The 18,210-nt window shown below is 43.4% G+C and overlaps 1 protein-coding gene across 5 annotated transcripts in view; it reads left to right on the top strand.

Annotated features, from left to right (window-relative positions):
- The window catches only part of mpp7a (MAGUK p55 scaffold protein 7a), a 112,943-nt gene extending 96,706 nt beyond the window's left edge, over window positions 1–16,237 (top strand). For 4 of the 5 annotated variants that reach the window (XM_053858353.1, XM_053858355.1, XM_053858357.1 and 1 more), the window contains 4 exons: window positions 573–666; window positions 5,145–5,253; window positions 7,896–8,039; window positions 13,402–16,237. In XM_053858353.1, coding sequence (XP_053714328.1) covers window positions 573–666; window positions 5,145–5,253; window positions 7,896–8,039; window positions 13,402–13,581 — 527 coding nt within the window. In that variant the 3' untranslated portion in view covers window positions 13,582–16,237. The remainder of the gene's footprint in view (window positions 1–572; window positions 667–5,144; window positions 5,254–7,895; window positions 8,040–13,401) is intronic. The other variant, XM_053858356.1, reaches the window with a different exon arrangement.
- The last annotated feature ends 1,973 nt before the right edge of the window (window positions 16,238–18,210 follow it).

Below are 18,210 nucleotides of genomic sequence, written 5' to 3' on the forward strand. Positions count from 1 at the left end.
AGCTTCTCAGTCTAGATCCACAGGAGAGTCCGGCCTCTGGGAGGAGTCAACTCAATCTAACTGCTTCCTACTTTTTGACCATGGATATGACCTTTCAGCTCTGCTCTTTCTTCACTTCAACCGACGAACACAAACTGTTTCTGTGAAAAATGCAATGCGTTGGCCCGCACACCTCACAGTTTACTGCAAGTCTTTATACTTTATGGTCACGGTAATGTGTGGACCTGATGTTCACCGGAGCTACCAAACTCAATTACCATGCAGCAGTGTCAGCGAAAGCTCCGGCTTCTGTTCCTGCAGCCACGTTACAGGAGACAAATTTAATAAGAACCAGTAAACCTCTGCTGCATGTCAGCTAAGTGTCCAAGCACTGCTGCAGGTTGTGTATTTAATTGTGTCGTTACACAATAATCCATACAAGGGTTGGCACAGTGCTGCTGTGTTTCAGACTCCCAGTCATGTTAATAGGGGCTCACGTCAGTTGGGTACTACCCCAGCTATGTGGCAGACGGTCTGCGTTTGAGGTAATCATTCCCCCCTCTCTTCTCTTTCCCCGCCTCTCCTTCTCTCAGACACCAGTCGAGCCAAGAAGAATCAAGAGAGCGACGGTGTTGAGTACCACTTCATCTCCAAACATCTCTTTGAGACTGACATTCACAACAACAAGTAAGACCAGCCTGTGCTCAACACACTTAAAATGTGACTTCATTTTTCATAATAAAAAGTGTTGATGTTTTCTTCACCCTCCTTTCACTTATCAGTCGATAAAACTTTATTTAAAAAGGGCTTTTTTACGCATCGGATTGAGTGTATTGCTCATTAAAAACAGCGTTGTGAAAATAGCATGAAAATATTTTTTATAAAAGAAACAAATGTTGGTGGAGTTGAACTGGAAACAGAAATCATAAAACACACACAACAGCGAAGAGCAACGGGAAGAGTCGAATATTTTCTCGCTGTAATTACCGTCCGTCACAGTCGTGGTGGAAAAGAGCCGTATGATTTAGAGGGCTTCTGCACTTGTCCGCCAACTCTCTGCTGTGTTCCATCCCAAGATGTCCCCCTTATATTAAAGCATGAGTTCATTTTTAAAAATGGAATTTAAAGAAATATGACTTGGTGTTCAAATTATTGCCATAATTTTTATGTTGGCCCAATTCTGACTTATTTTCCCTCTCGACATCCGTTCCGTTCAGCTATCTTTTATCTTCGAATAAGTCTAACCGCTTTGGTTTAAAGCACTTAAAACTTGACCTTTAGACATGACATGATCACTTTTCAAGACACTCATCTCTACCTCTGACCTCTGTGTCAGCACTACTGCCTCTAAACCATACATAATGGCAGGACTCTCGACTGTCCTTTTCACTCATGCTACTTCTGTGACAGATAATCCCTGACACTCTATTCCAACTGTCCCATTGTGCCTACATTCTCCTCTTCATTCATCGTGATCCCCCTGGTCTGTTTCGTCTTACTTCCACTGACTTCCATTTCTCTTCTCCCCAGCTTATAACCTCCTTACTTTCAATACCAGTCACTTGAGACAGTCTCAAAGCCCATTTATACAAGTTACGTATGGCTCCAGATACGGATTGAGCCTTCTGTCCGTGCTCTGCATTCATTTCGTCCGTATTTGTGCATGTTCCCACATAGCTTACAGAGACGGACCAAACAGAGCAGTACCATTGGAAGCGGTGGCAGCAGTGTTGCTGTTACTACCTGATGCATAGCTCAAATGAGACATGAAGAAGACTTAACAATGGTGGAAATTCTGTTTCTCTTATGTGTAAGATCTACGTTTTCAAAACTCGGTTTGGGAGTTTGATGTTAAACTTTTGACTCTGGGCTGCTTACCCTGGTGAACAGCAGTACCAACGCAAAGACTGCATGGAAGCATGACGGTAAAATCGAGCATGAATGGGCCTCCATGAGGCTTTATGAAACAGAGTCCTCATTTTCAGAGTTCAGCAGGTGCAATTGGTTGATGTGAGGTTTCATTGAAATGGTTGTTTAAATCCAAATATTTATGAGCCGAGAGTGCCATTTAGTGGGCTCTGAAAATATAGACACTGTTTCATGAAGCCTCAATAGCCCATCACAAATCATCATCAACATCCTTCCCATGATGAAAAATTGATCCTGAAACCTTTTTCTTTGTTTTTGTTTTTACATTTGGAAGCCACATTGGAAAGTTTGGGCACTATTATAATGCTAGGTTTTGTTGTTTTTCTGCACAGTAGATATAAAAGTCTGAATTTGGAAGGCCAAACAACTGTCTCAGGCTTCCAGTCCAACCTTGTTTGGACGCCGTGGTCTTCAGGACATCTTTAGAATGGGTCTAACCCCAGAGATTTGTTTTTATTCCTTTTTTTGGAATCTAAATTCTCTCACACAAACATAGATTTTGGTCCACTGTGAAATCTTTTGACCAGCTTGTGTTACACAATTTCAGAATTGTGTCGGATTTCTGCTGCTTTAAGTGCTTTAACAAAGTAATCACATTATGTAATCTGATCTGCAAAACATCAAGTCTCATGTACAACAAATCGATCTATGGCCATCTGTATTTGTCATTTTTACTATTGAAACCACCGGAGGCGATGTAGCCGCCCGACCGGGCCTGGACTTGTTGGCCCTCTAAAAACACCAGCTCCCTCCTGTCATCTGTGTCTGTCTGTAAGCGAGCGTGAGCTGGTGTTGACAGGGCCAGGCCCAAGATTGGTAAATGATCTCCAGACACTGGCCCCAAGGTCTCCTGCCTCTGCTTCCTCCTCTGCCGGGGCGGGCTCTGGCAGTCCAGTCACAATGGCGATACGCTTTGACATTTCTGGCCAACAGATTGAAGTGGAAGTTCGGTCAAGGAAAGGACTGATTGATGCCTTTCATCTGCTACACACTGGATGGAAAGGGAGCGGATTCTCTGGCACGATAAGATCTTTGCACACAAACACGTCGAACACATGTGACAAGGGATGCCTGTGGTGGTGAGGGCATCTAGAGTGTCAGAGCATGCTGAGAGGAGATGGGAAAGGGGGGCCATATAATTAGGACATGTTGCGGTGAAGGTCAAGGCATGCAATGTTTTTCAGGGAGTCGGAGGGGTGTGCGAAGAGCTGTGATGTGGGGTGCTTGCGTGGGACACTCCATCCTGAAATTACAAGGCTGGAAACTAGACGTAGGGTGCGATGAACTTGTTTGCGTTACGCTTCATTGCATGCAGCAGAAACAATGTGCCCTGAGCAGAAGCGCTAAATAAATGCTCTCTGATTTGGGGCGGCGACAACATGTGTTTAGCGCGAACAACTTTCCCAAGGGAAGCCCTGTTCTCCATCTGCAACATTCACTCTGGTCAGACCGGCCAGACCTCCATTTGCACGCCACAAACTAATCTCTCCGCCGTCTCTTCTAGGTGTGACTTTTTAAACACAGACTACTGTAAGCCCTTAAATGAATTTCCCATAACTAAATGTAAGTGTTTCTTTCCTTGAGTCTTAATCCTGGCTCCCAAAAAAAGCTGAATTAAACGTTCTTACATGGGCAATTACTATAAAACGACCTTTTTTTCACATGCCAGTCGCAGTGGCAGCCTGTCATGAATACAGAGCACCATCCTATTAGTAAGAATTCTTTCCACTTTGCTGTTCCGCTGCTGCTTGCTTACCCACCTTGTTTTAGCTGAGTACGTGGGTTTCGCTCTAGTGCAGTGGCAATTCCCTGGATAAGATCATCAGGTGCAAGTTTTATTCCCCAAGCTGGACAAAACCGGATTCATTTGAAAGGGCAGTTATAGAAATGGAAAACAGCCCAAAATTGTCTTAATCTTAAAAACAAAATCAGTTAAGTCATAAACTGCGTGGATTTCTCATGAGCTATCAGAAAATAGCAAAAGCCCCTTATATAAAAGTTTTTCAAGGTGCTGTTAAGTGCCTTGCTGAGACATTGACCTCATTTCTAATGAAATCGGGGAGTCTTAAATTTCTTGCGCAGTTGACGCAAATTTCTTTTTCCTTGCTCTGCGGCTGTGTTTGTTTCCTTCGTCTTTGCTCTTAGTCCTTTTGACCCAGACAAATGCCATCTGAAGAACTAAATCACTTCTTTTCCATGGATCCATTTCCACTCATGCTCGACTAGCCTGTTACACGCAACAAAAATCCTTGGACGGTCATACACCGCTGATGCTTTCTGTGCTGTCCATGAACGTTGAATATCCAAATGGAAAGTTGCTTGCATCGCAACATCAACATATTAATGAGGACAGAAGATCATGTCAAACGCAAGGCCCTCAGGCTAGATCACTCCCACTGAGTTATTCTATGTGGCCCTTTTGAGCTTTGTATGTACAGCTAGCTGAGAGCACCCCAAAAAGTAGATCACCGCTAAAGATGTCCTTATCGTAACCAAGTTTTGCTCCTCGACAAGTCATTTTCTTGCAAGTGGAAGCGGTTAACACCAAAAAAGTTGACCCAGGAAAGGAAGAATTTGACTAAGGATGGGAAAGACTCTATATTTCCAAGAGAAAACCAGTTTTATAAGGTGGAGTTGGTGTTGAACTACAAAGATGCTTTTTACATAATGTGTCTTGCAGTAATCAGAAGGAAAACTAGTATTGCACTCTGTTCTGACTGTTTCCTGTTAAATGAGTACAGATTCTGCGCAGTTCAGTAGCTAGACAGTCAGTTCAGGACCATGACTGTTGGAATTAAAAATCTCTCAGCTGATGAAATAATCTTTCGTGCTACTAAGTGATACTGATTATTAGGAATAAGTACTACTTAAGTAGCTGTTTTACGAAGAATGTTGTAAGTGGAGTTACCGGAAAAAGAATGAAAGTGAGACAACTGTTGAGGTTTATGGATGTGATATAGGAGGTGTGGCTCGGATGCACAATAAGTCAAGGCAAGGTGGCGGAGGCTGACCCTTGAGAGGAAAATGTCAGTAGCTTAACTTCACCTGACGTGGATGTGTAGCTACAGTGGACACGGCGTCTCCTGGCGACCCCTCAATTCAGCTTCCAGTCCAGCCAAAATTTCAGAAGTGTTGGGAATTTCTGATAAAGACACATTTTGAGTTGCTGTGTATCGTCGCCGAGGAAAATTTCTCTGTCATTTATTTTATAAATCTCTTTCCATCTCACCTCTCAGGTTCATCGAGTATGGCGAGTATAAAGGGAATTACTACGGCACAAGTCTAGACTCCATACGCTCCGTCATTTCCAAGAACAAAGTGTGCCTTTTGGATGTCCAGCCTCATGTGAGTGACACAAACCTTTCCTCTGCGTCCGTTTCTCCGCATTCCTTTCTCTCCCTCTCTCTCCATCACCTGCTTGTATTTTTAGCCCTTGTTGCCGCCGCTGGTCCGACTCTTTCCTCAGACCTTGGCTGCTCTCTGGGTTAGCCGTTTTTCAAAAGGGGGCATTTCAGGGAGCAATTACTGCTAATTTCCTCTATTCCGAGATTTCCTCTTTGGCTTAAATGTCCTGGGTGGTGGCGATCAGACTTTGCCCAAATGGCCAGCTTGTCGCTGAGCCCTCAAAAATCTCCTGAGCAGGATTCCCCATTAACCCAGGTCGAGTCCAAATGGTCTCTACGTGCCTTGCTGGGCAACAGGCTCTGTATGATACGCAGGAAGCCAGCAGCATTAGCTAAAACCACCCTGACCCGGAGCTGTGGCCTGCAGCCCTCTGCTCGTGTTTCGGTTGAAGATCATGTGATCGGGTCTGCTATGAGGTTTTTGGCTTATATTAGGGAGCTTGTGTAAGATGGTAGTCATCAGTCTTTGCCCTCATAATGAGCCCATTACACGACATGAGTCACACATCAGATTAGTGTCGACAAACAGAACTGCGAGTAGAATGCAACTGCAGCCTCCGTTTATGGCCGCTTATTTATTAATAAGGTTATACATGATTATGGAAAGTGCCTTATACTTAACTGTGATTTGTGGTTGATATCACCCCGAAGCCACATTTTGTAACACGACAGCAAGCGTCTGATGACTGAGGTCCCTCTTGTTTACTCTGCTTTACCTTTGACCTTAACCCCAGGTTCTATTCAAATAAACGTCAGATAGAATGGTTTTATAAGACTTTTATTTTCTGTCGGAAGTTAAAAAATCCGTCAGCATCTTGAGCATAAGTAAATGTCTTGTTTTAAGAAAAGCATTTCTTGCTTCTTCTGATTTTTTTCCGGCTAATATTGGGATATTTATTTAACCAGTGAATTACAACAGAAATGCAAGGACAGATCATTTATATTATAAATAATATTAAGCACTATTTAGCAAGCTGGACTTGTTTAAATCTTGGCCAATATTTTTGCAAAAAAGCACTCCTGTCACTCAGACATCAGGTCCCATAAAGCACAGCAACAGTGGTGGAGCCAGAACTTTTTTGTCGGGGTGCCCCCCGCACGCACATACGCACACAAAAAATAACATTTTCAAACAAATAGAATTTAAAAATGACATCAGAGAACAGAATAAATTGACAATAATTTACTAATAGACTAAATAACTACATTTCTGTAGTCTTTATCCACAAGCAAGGAAAAAATATGAAATACAAAATAAGCTGTTGTAGGTCTGTATTGAAAATAACATGATCATTTGAACGACAGTTAAGGTCCAGCATTATTGTGAAAAGTAGTGCCATTCTGTGCTGCACTAAGTCCTTTTCCCTCCATTCGTTGACACTGAGGTGAGCTGTTCCTAGGCGCCGCACAGCTTTGCCTTTCCGACTGCCCAATCCTACTGGAGGTGACGCACCGTCTCATCTAACTATGCGCTGATGATATATAAATAATGCTCTGTGCCAAAATGCCAACCCTGCCGTCTGCCCTGTTCGCCCATGCTCATTACCGCCACTGGGTGCGGCAAGTGGGATCGCTGGGGAGATGCCAGGGGTGGCCATAGCCACCGTTGGCCGCCACGTAGCTCCGTCCCAATATTGGGGGTGTCTCATATATCTTAGTCGGTCCTCTTTTTAATGTTCTACCTTAAAGGGTGGAGTCTTTGGTGCAGACATTGCATGTCACACTTCACCATATGTTGACAAAAACAGCTGATAAGTGCCAGTCTAGGGGCCTCAATGCTGCTAAAGTGCTGCGCCAAACCTTGATTTAATTCATGATGGCAATTTGCCACAGAAGATAAAATACAAATCCAATTTCATTTATGTCGCTATTTACTTTATCTTTAGTACTTGTATAATATCTTTCTGACAATGCAGGCTTGCTTTCCTGACATAATTTCACACCAAACACCACAAGGCATTCTCCCACCTACTATTACGGACATTCCTTTCTGCTCCTTTCCTGCACCTCCCTCTCGGTATGGACCCCTCGGTTATGGTAGAAGAAGCCACCAGCGATTAGCACAGTGTGAATCACGAATGTGGTGTCAGAACGAGAGGCCCTGAACCCAACGCCACCGCTAACCCGTTGTAACCTCTGTGTGCCCCCAGTGAGGAATCCAGTATCAAGGCAGAAGAGTGTGGTTTTTCACCCTCTTTTTTTTTTTTTATTAAAGCACCCCCATTCTCAAAGTGTCTATTTAAAGCTTCACTGTCATCTTTTTAGACACTCAGAACCATAATGGCCGTGGAGCTTTCTCGAAATATGCTTAAGGAAAGACGAATAGGAGATGGTGAATGAGATTGTCCACGTAGCTTTAACTTGTTAGAGACTGAGACCGTCTAAGTAATGCAGTTTTCCGAAGTCCAATGATATGAATTTGGTTTTTAAAAGGTTGGTGTCTTCTCCTACTCTCTCGAATAAAGAGAAAGATCCGTTGGTCTTCACACTGGCTCAGAACATATCTGCAGTCTGGCCTAGTGAAGAGCCAGATGCTGCAGATGAAAGTGGGACATGGACCTCAAGATGTGTCTCTTCTCGCAGACGATTAAGCACCTGAGGACACCGGAGTTCAAACCCTTCGTGGTGTTCGTGAAGCCGCCGCCCATCGACAGACTGCGGGAGACCAGGAAGAACGGTAAAATCATCTCCAGCAAGGACGACAAGGGAACCGCCAAGCCTTTCACGGTGAGTGAAGACGAGGTTATCTAGGTGAGTTGCAACAAGTAACAACAACAAGATTTGACTTTCTGCTTCAGGGACGTCACTTCCAATATGAGCATGACTCACATCATAGTGTTAAACAATACTGAAGTGCCAGATGGGCTGACGAGTGATGGAAAAACAGTTATACGTCCGATTATCTTAATGATGTTTTATCACCAGAAAAGCGTTTTGTGTCAGCCAACGAAAGATTGTATCGCCATTTGGAAAGTCATGAGCTCATATCGGCAAGATAATTGACTCGATGTAAATCTCACAACGCGGGTGATGAGGTCATCTAACACAGCGGGTTTATCCCGGCTCAGCATCCAGATGAGAACCATTAGATGTGTTCTTGTTTCCGCGGCTCTGTCAGGTGTTTTCTGGAGTTGATAGGTTTTCCTCATGCAGGTACTGAGAGTCACTGAAGCGCAATTGATTCTTAAACGTATAATTTGTTACATTAATTTGTCCCACCTCTACTTAAAATACAAAAAATGATGTCTTATAAATTCCTTTATGTTGTTCAAATACACTAACTAGTAGGGCATTTATTTTCCATTAAGAGGGAGACGATTGAAATAAGAAAAATTCCAGCGAAGATCATTCCCTGATGCGAGGTTTCTATTATGCCACGTGGAAGTTTGTCACTAAATAAAAAGGGTTTAAAACACAATGAAAGGTAAAGCTTCAAGCTAAATCTGCCCGTCTATTGATCCCACAAAGCCGTCGTTGGATCAACCACAAATCCCTTTTTGGATTTAATGAGAGTTTCTCCAGGCGAGTCATGGAGGATGCGGCGGCCTGTTGTTTGAATAGATCGGCTCTTTGCTTCAGAGGGGAACCACAAAATCATTTAAATATTGATTTTCCTTCTTTGTTCTTGGTTCATAAAGTGAGTCTAACCCCCTTTCCGCCCTCCCCCCTCCTCGCTCTATTTATTTAATAACATGACCCCACAACGATCTCGTGCAACTTTGCAGCGGAGCTGGATCCAAGTCATTATTAGAAACTGAAGCGCTGAGCAAAAGAGGGTTCTCCCTCCTTCACTACGCTCGGTCATTTGTTTGTATCTCAAGTCGAGCTGGCAGCGGAGCTACCACCCAATCCCACCATCGTCGGTCCAGAACTTCACCTCTGTAATTCGCCGGCAGAACCTTAAAAGCCCTTTCTCCAGACATGAAGTCAGCTGGTGTCGTTCCCCACGAGGACCCCAACTGGACTTGGAAGGGATTAGAAAAAGAGGCTGCGAAATCCTGAACATCATCACCCGCGGGCAGTGGAACAGATTAGTATCCCGGTGATCAGCGGTACCTTTCTTGAAACAGCACCTTGACTGTTTTGTTGTTGGGATGTGGCGCTCTGAGGTTAGCACGGATGCTCATCAAGCAAAATAAATAAAGATTTTATAGCCATAACATAAACAGCTGCTCAAAAGTCCGAGCAGTAAAAGTTGGATCTGTCAGGTCTCCGATTGGTAGTTGGTTTTAGGTCTGTGGAGCATCTGTCATTATTAATGGGAATATAAACCCATAATATTTGTATTTATTTAGTCTGTCTTGTTTTACTTATTAATGTTTTACTTATTTATTTATTTGATCTTTATTCACTTGATCTTTTTGTTTCATTTTTATGTATTTATTTATTCCATCTTCATTTTGACCACATATTTTCTGCAGCCCTTTCACTGTATCTACTGTAATGAGCTGAAACATTTTTAAAAATATTTATTTTGCCTTATGTTTACAATTAAATCTTATATGAGACTCACTTTTATCATATTTCCATTTCCACATGGGTCGCTGAAATGTATCTTTCAAAAAAAAAAAACTTAATTTAAAAAAATAAAAAGAAATAAAAAAAAATAAAAAAATAAAATATATATATATATATATATATATATAATTTTTTTGTTTTGGGAGATTCATTTTTTTCTGTCCACATATTTAGAGAGACACATCAAACAGAAAAGTCATTGTCCCACATCAGTCCTGTAGCATTGTCATCTTATTTAAATGAGCTATTAATTTATTCTAATGAGCCAAAAACGCCAGGGGAAATCATACCTGCGTTTCACTAACTGTAACATGAGTCTTGGTGTATTTCCTTCCCGTGAAAAAAATGACCTCATTACTGTGAATTTCATTGTTGAGAGTTAATGGTTTATTCTTCGCTCATTTTTGCGTGTTTCCCATCTTCCTCTGGGGTTCATCAAGCGAACACAAGAGCTCACAATTATTATAATATGTCCACGTCGTTCCTTTGCAATGTTGAAACACAGCAGACGTTGAAAAAGAATGTTGGAAGTCGGCAGGAATATAGAATTTTGGAAACTGTACGTAACATTTCCAGTTAGAATTGAACGCCGTTTTGTAGTCACATGTTTCAGTTCTGCTGTGTATGTTTGTGTCTGACTGCAGGACAACTCATATACTGTTGTATTAATGAGGATACCTGCTGCAAAGTATTTTCCGTCAATCGGCAAAAGTCTCATAAATGGATCTCGGTAAAACTCCCAGTAAAGCGCAGTAAACCCCAGACCATAAAAACAATCGAGTGGATTCCGAGAAGGAGCAGACAAACAGTGTGACGCTCGGTAGCTGATTATCGCCGGAGTGCAAGTACTTCAGCAGAAACAAGATGCCGCATCATTTCTTGTGGAAATTAGGCAGATAGATTCGGAGGTTGAACGAGACTCTGGAGTTTTGCTCTCTTGCACCGTCGGTGCCATCTGACGATCATGATCGGGCCCGAGCCAGAGACTCGCTCGCACACGTCCGCGTGTCTCCTCCGCCTTCATTAGACTCATTTATCTGCAGCTTTATTTCATCATCCATCAGTCATATTGTTTTCTCCTCTTTCAAAAAAAAGCTTTTTTCCATCTCAGTTCCTGGGTCGGCCTGCGTCCTGCTGTGATTAATGTTCTTTTCGCTGGAACGTCTTGAACAGAGACAGAGGCAGAAACCTGCCAGTGGACATGGAAAAATCACTGAAAACACTTTTTCCAGATTTATTCAAAAATGCCAAGAATTGAATTCCAGAAGTTGGACGTCGTGCTCACCTTTAAGGGCCGCGTCCGTAATGAGAATGATGAGTGAATTCCGATGCTTCAATGGGGACGATCGTTTGACCGAAAAACAACTTAGGTGGAGTTGAGAAGTCAAAAAACTAAGTGGTCCTCTCAAAACAACAGCTGCACCAGCATGAGTTTTAACTGCTGGCTAGATCCGCAACTCCAGCAACTCAAAAACAATAACTCATTACAAGACTACTGTTACGCTTGAACAAGAAACAGGTGGTGATGGGTTGGTGAGGCTTCATGAAACCGTTTCCTTATTCTCAGATCTCATTGGACAGCAGCTCTGAATATGCGGACATTGTTTCATGAAGCCTCATCAGCCCATCACTAAAATCCAGGGTCTGGAGTCAGTCCAATCCCCTCATAGTCCAAGAAATGACGTGGTACTTATTGTTTGAGCATAAAACCGCTCTCCCATCTGTCAACATGTTCCCTTCAATCGGCATCAAATCTTTGTTTCCAGATTCATTTATAACAGTTGAACGCTCCACCTGCCATGCAGGTTTGTTTCGACCAACCACTGTTAACTTGTAAATGTGAAGCAGCTTCAATGCAGGCGACGACTCGACTGAGCGACGACCGGTCTGACCTGCTGCTGTCAACTTGTCAAGAGACCGGCTGCTAAAACTGTCAGGAGAGTGTCTGAACCCAGGACACTCGTCCTCTGAGTGACAGAGGGAAAAGAGTTTTCATTGAGCTGCACGACTAATCCATTACCTGGCAGAAAACCAGCAGAAAACTCAAGCCAGAGTTGGTTGAGACACATGCTGTCAGTTTGATCGTCATGACCGTCATGTGTACAGTACATCAGAGTATCTTCAGTCAGCAGAATGAGACAGACCTCTGAGGACTGGGCTCCCAATTCCTTGTTTGCTACCCAACTGATCAAAGCCTGCGCAGCTTTTTCAGCCCCTGATGTCTAGTTTAAGAGCTTGGGATTTGGGTTAAAACAATGTTTACTGTCGCTCTCTGCAACTTTGCCAAGTGATAACTTGGTTCAGGGAATGATTTTTTTTTCCATGCTTACCATAATGGCCTGAGGTTAACAGGTGTCAGTCCAGTTGAGGCAACGCTTGGAGCGAACTTAAAGTTGGTTGTTTCTTTGTAGAGTTTGTCTGTTCTCCCCCGTGTGAGCCTGGGTTTCCTCCCTCAGTCCAATACCAAACTGAGTTTCGATGATTTCAAACCTAGTTCAAGGCATATCGCCGTACAATAAATGTACTTTTACTTTTGGCTAATTTTGCTTCTGTTGACGTAAACAATGGGCTGCGCTTTCAGTCAATAGATTAACTGTAGAGATATACACCCCTCTGCTTTCAGAGAAAAATGAAATAAAATAGCTTTTGGATAGCATCGCGTCACGGTGGTGATATGGACAGGTGTTGCAGGTTAAACTTTTGCTGAAATTTGCATCGAATTGAAAGCTCCATGGGCTCCATCAAGGTACTTGGTGGGCCGGATCTAGCCCCCATGCCTTGAGTTTGGCTCATCTCAATTGTCCATAGGTATGTGTGCACCTGGTTTATTCTTCCTCGAGGGGACCAATTCTTAACTAAACACCTCCTTGTGGGGGGCCATAAAGCCTCTGTGGAGACCATTTGAGCAGACCACACAAATCAACGCCCCATTTTGAGAATGAAGATAGGTTTATGTTTGGTTCAGAGTCCTGGTTCGGGTGAGCCATTTGTTTTGGGTGGTTAGGTTTAGGGTGAGGGGCTGGGGAAAGCACTATGTCAATGAAATGTCCCCACAAAACATAAGGAATTAGACTTTGTGTGTGTGTGCGCGCCATGGATTTCTTACTCTTACACTCTTATTAGCTGGGATTAGCTCGAGCCCCCTACTGCCCCAAACTGGAAACAACATGGCCTGAGAAAAGTGGCTGCTCAGAACCAGCTCCAGTGAGCTGCAGGTTCACGTTGACCTCTGTCCTCGCACTACACAAAAGTATGTTTTGTGTGGCTGTAAATGATGGTCTTCTGCTTATTTGTATTCAAAAGAGGAAATTTAGAAAATTCTTTGAGGTCAGCTCCTTCGACAGAGAGGTTAGAGTGTCCGGGTTCAAGTGTGGCGACCATGTCATAAGTGGTTCAGCCTCGACCGCTTCATGTTTATTTGTGTGTAAAAGCCTGTGTAATTTGTGTTTCGCTTTGTGCATTTATCTCAGCTCTTCATTTAGTGTGGCGTCTCGCTCCCTCCCTCCCTCTCTCTCTCTGCCGCCCAAACTTGACTTGCCTCTCCGGCCTCCTCTTCCTTCTCTGTCCACAGGAGGAGGACTTTCAGGAGATGGTGGCCAGCGCCAAGACGATGGAGAGTCAGTACGGTCACCTGTTCGAGAAGATCATCGTGAACGACGACCTCACCGAGGCGTTCGGCGAGCTGCGGCTGGCGCTGAAGAGAGTAGAGAGCGAAACCCACTGGGTTCCGGTCAGCTGGACTCACTCCTGAGAAGCAGAAAATTGCAAGTGCAGATACTTATTTAGACTGTGTTGTGATGAGAGCAGAGGGTCTGCGCTCACTGACCAGCCATCAGATTGGATGCAGACCCGCGTTGCGGTCTGGAACTCGGATCAGGAAAGTCCTGACGTGGATATTAATCTCGCTCTGGGTCACAAGTCCAGAGAACGGAGCGAGAAATCGGCCTCCCTGCCAACCTGTGTGCTCAGCATCAAACCTGTAGGAACCAAAGGGACTGACATTCTTTGTTACAAGCGTCTGGAGGGAAAGAAAACACGTTTGCCTTCTGTCTTTAAAGTTTGTTACATACTTTCTTCCAAAAACAAAACATCAGGTACAAAAAGGGGAATAGTTTTATTTAAATAAAGTAATATATTTCCTTCTTCTTCATCATCATCATGTCTGGAAGAACTGGGGATCTGTCCGGAGAACTGTCCGTCCGTTCTCCACATCCGTCTGATCTGGAGAACTGTTGTTGTCCGTCTCTTGTTGCACTAAAAGGTTTTCTCTTTCGCTTCAAACTTCAGGACGCTAAACAAATTAGCTTAAGTATTTTCCAAACACAGCTTTTACTCCATTTTAAATGGTTGTTTTATTCGATTTTATATTCACTCATCATCAAGCCAAGAACAAGATCTTAACTTTAACTTGAGTATTATTTCTCGCTGCACAAATATTCCCAAAATGGAAGAGCAAAAACAGATTTTTTTATAACTTTCATGGGATTTAAATCACGTTCATCGAGTCCAGCCAGTAGGCATATCGACTGATATCGTTTTTCCAGTTTTATTTTAAATCAACTCTCTCATATCTTTATTTTCATATCCAAACATTTTAAATATTTAAGTTTGTAGTCATTAAAAAAAATCTATTGAATAACATTAGCACATTTCAGAATCCAAAATTAACTCTTTGAATGTAGCCATAAACCACTGTTCTAGCTCTATTTAACTTGTTTTGTTTTTTTTTTAATGTCAGGGTTTTAAAAGTGGTAATAGCACACTAACTAAAGGGCATACAGTCACTTCAGTAAATTATTATTATTTTTTTTTTAAATTCCTGCCGACCAGCTTTTTACTATAGCGTCTATTTTATTGCTCGGCGTTTGACTCGTACAGCTCTTTTCATGTCCTGCTATAAATGGGATGCTGTTTACTAGTCGTATGGATTTGCATATTCTTGCTATGTTTTGTATTAAAGAGAGTCTGTGTTCATTTGACTTGTTCTGGAAGTACTTGGTTCTTTTTGCTGCCCCGCTGAGGTTCAGTGTGCAGCTCACAGTTGTGTAATAAGAGTTGACGTCGTTCGTGACTGACATCAGCAGAGAGAAGTAAATGTTTTTCTCACCTTTGCGCCATCTGTATTTGATTTTACTCCTCCCCCTCCAGTGTTTGTCGCATTCTCTGTATCAAAACATAGGTAGAAGTAAAGCTTTCGCTTTGATGAAGTCTCTGCGAGTTGAGCAGGTGAGGTGGTTGAACCCCGCTGTGTGTGTGTCGTGGGGAGCGCTCGTCCAAATGACTAACTCAGACGTTCTGGACTCTTCTAAAACGGTAGTGAGTGGAGTCAGCAGAGGGTGGTAAAAGAGGGCTCTGGGGAAGACTGACCAGATTTGGGTTTTATGAATTTCCCAAATCAAGTGGCTCAGCCTTCACATTTCCTCTTGTTAACAGAATGTTCCTTAATGGCATCTGACATCGATCAGATGGCAGGAAAGAAAGTGAAGGAGCGCTGCGTTTCGAAGCCTCATCGGTCTGTGACTGTGACCACAACAAGAATGTAGTAAAGCTGTTCGCTAAAGAACTTGTTTGTGGAAGAGAGAAATTTGAGGTGACTTGAGGTACTTTACGTACGTTTTGCAGCATAAGACACTTAACAGTTTTTAGATGAGGGTCGTTCCAGGTCAGTATGCTGGAATTAAAGTATGAATAGAAGTTTTTTTTTTTTATTTAGGAGCCACTATCCAGAGTGATTAAGGGAGGTGAAGAGAGGTGAGTGAAAGGGACACTTTAAAGGAGACTTGCCAGGATGTTCAGGGGTTTGTAGGCTCTTCTGCCAGTTCACACCATACATGATTTTAGATTCGATTTTCGGTTGAATTTCAATGTAGAGCTGCGATTACGCGAGGCAGCCAGATCACTATATGGAAGGGGAGCGATGCGACACATTTGGGGCAACAGGGTTGCAGCTTTAATGCGTTTCAATGCCCGGCAGTTGTTCTATCAACAAATGCTGTGCCGTTCCTGAAATTCATGATTCACCAAGACGCCCTGGAGAGGACGCCCAAATCACTAGTGAACCGTCACACTTGGTGTACAGTGAGAAGTGTCATGTTGAGAAGTTTGGAGACAAAGTAACATGGTTTGGATAGGTGGAGAGGAGAGACAGGGGACTTGTGAGGCAAAATTCGGACTGAACCACTGAGGTTCAGGGATGTGGTAAACAAGTATATGTGACTAGCTGAAAGACGTTGAGGTGGGGAACAGGGGTGTTGTGTTAAAAGCATATATCATGAACATAGTGTTTGCAAAGAGCCTGTGTCAAACGCAAGGCCTGCAAACCAAATCCAGCAAACTAAAGTTGCAAATAAAGATCAGCATCAATTATGACACACACACAGAACTATATTGTAAATGTAAAATTGTGAAGCTGGTATCACTTTCTATTTATACTCTTTGTTGCCAGTTGTTGTTGAAATAAATGTGCATTTTGTCCATCCCTCAGCTTGAACCATGTCTAAGATTGAGGTCCCCTCATGTGACTGGGTGTGTTACTCAAGGCAATCCACAATAGTAAACCAATCTGAAGATGGTCAAAAAAGTGTTACCCTCATAAAGAGTTTTCTTTTCCGAGACTCGACATCGACCCCAGCACGTTTCAGCTCAAACGCTGTTCCTCAAGACTGAAGCAGGTTTCCCAGATGTCCACCAGAATTGTCCCCTGACATGAAAACTGATGGCACGGGGGCAGCCCGGCCACATATGCCAGGATACTTAGGAGGTCTAATGATGTCACACTTCCAAATACAGCGTGTGAACATTTCCTTCCTGTATATACATTCAAGATGAAGAAGTGGGCTAATGGAGGCAGCAGCGAGGACGGATCCGCTTTCATAAATCTCATAAAGTCTAAATGCAGCTTCTAACTGGTTTAAGGTAACAAATCTCCTTCTTCCTCTGGATTCATTCCTCTTTGTCTTTCCACGGAAGGCTCGTCATGTGTCGTGTGAGCGAAGCTCCGCCATGGTTTCTGCAGCTCAGATGTGGAAGCCGCCGCTCTCATTTGGTTTAGTGGCTTTAATTGTCTAATCCACGAGGTTTGTGTTGTCGGGAGTTACGGCCGCGAACGTTTGCCCTAATTGCGCTTGACATCCCGTGAGCGGCTCTTTTTCAGAACCGTTTGATGTGTTTGTTTCCAGGTCCATAAAATGACGCATTAGCTAAACGATTGTCTAACAGCGGGGGGGAGGGAGGGTTGATTTCGCTGGGGAAGTTGAGGGACACATAAAATACTTGTCCTTGTCTTGTAAAACAATATATGTTGTAATTATTTTGATGTATTGACGTGATCTCGGAGGCTTCCTGAACAAGGCTCAAAGTGGCGCTGTGCCTCTGAAACTTGACAAATTGTCCGTGTTGAGCATGAAAGCCTGGTACAGCGGAAGGATCTCAGGCTCCTGCTGAGATTTCTCATCATTTCTCCGCTGGCTTCTCCTCCTCCTGGCATTCCGCTCTGCCGGCCTTTCATGTGGTGATTCAGGCCATCACCAGGGCTTAGCTCTCGGAGCCAACCAGAGATGCCGCTCTGTTTTCCTCATCCCGCACTAAGTGCCCTTGAACTTAGGCAGCAGGAACTGCAGACAGGCACGGGAGTCCGCCCGCCATGTGGACGCGCTCCAATTATCCAGCCATTACCTCATGTCTGAAGGCAAAGGTCCTCTGGACACGGTGCCTGGAGAGGCTGTTCTCAGTGATGCTCATCGCGAGACCATACATCAAGCCGACGAGAAAGTGAAGCCTTTAATTCAGGGTGGCACGTTTGTACACGACCAGGGTTCATGAAACTGTTTGGCAAATGAGATGCGGTGGTTAAAAGTTCATCTGGAGGGTGTTGAAAATTCCTGTGACATATGTGGAGCTAAAGCAGGGTTCAGGGGCCGAGGCTACACAAAGGCATTGACTATGTCAGCTTGAAGCTGTCCACCTGTATTTTCTTAAACTTTCGCTGCAGCCTTCCCCCGAGCTTCGCCGGCCTCCTCGCTGAAGCATTTTTAATTACGCTGGATCTCAACTGTCATCTAAGAGAGTTCGGCGCTGATCCGTGTTTGATTCATTCGCCTTTTTTCCCCCCAAATTCAGGACAAACCACTAGCGTTCCTGAAACATGTTCACACAAAAACAGTAAGAGGGAATGGAGTCTTTTGTTTTCCTCTGTAAAAAAAGAGGGACGAATGACAGACAAGGACACGATCAAAGTAGAAGAAACTTGAAAAGTACTTGAGAGATCTGAACTCCGCCCAGTTGAATTGTGAGTTCTTCCTTAATCGTGTCTTTTTTTTAACCCAACATTTTTGCCGTCCATTTATTTTATCCACATAATTTGATACTTTTATTTAGCATT

This window comes from Synchiropus splendidus, chromosome 3, assembly GCF_027744825.2.
Source record: "Synchiropus splendidus isolate RoL2022-P1 chromosome 3, RoL_Sspl_1.0, whole genome shotgun sequence".
NCBI lineage: Eukaryota > Metazoa > Chordata > Actinopteri > Syngnathiformes > Callionymidae > Synchiropus > Synchiropus splendidus.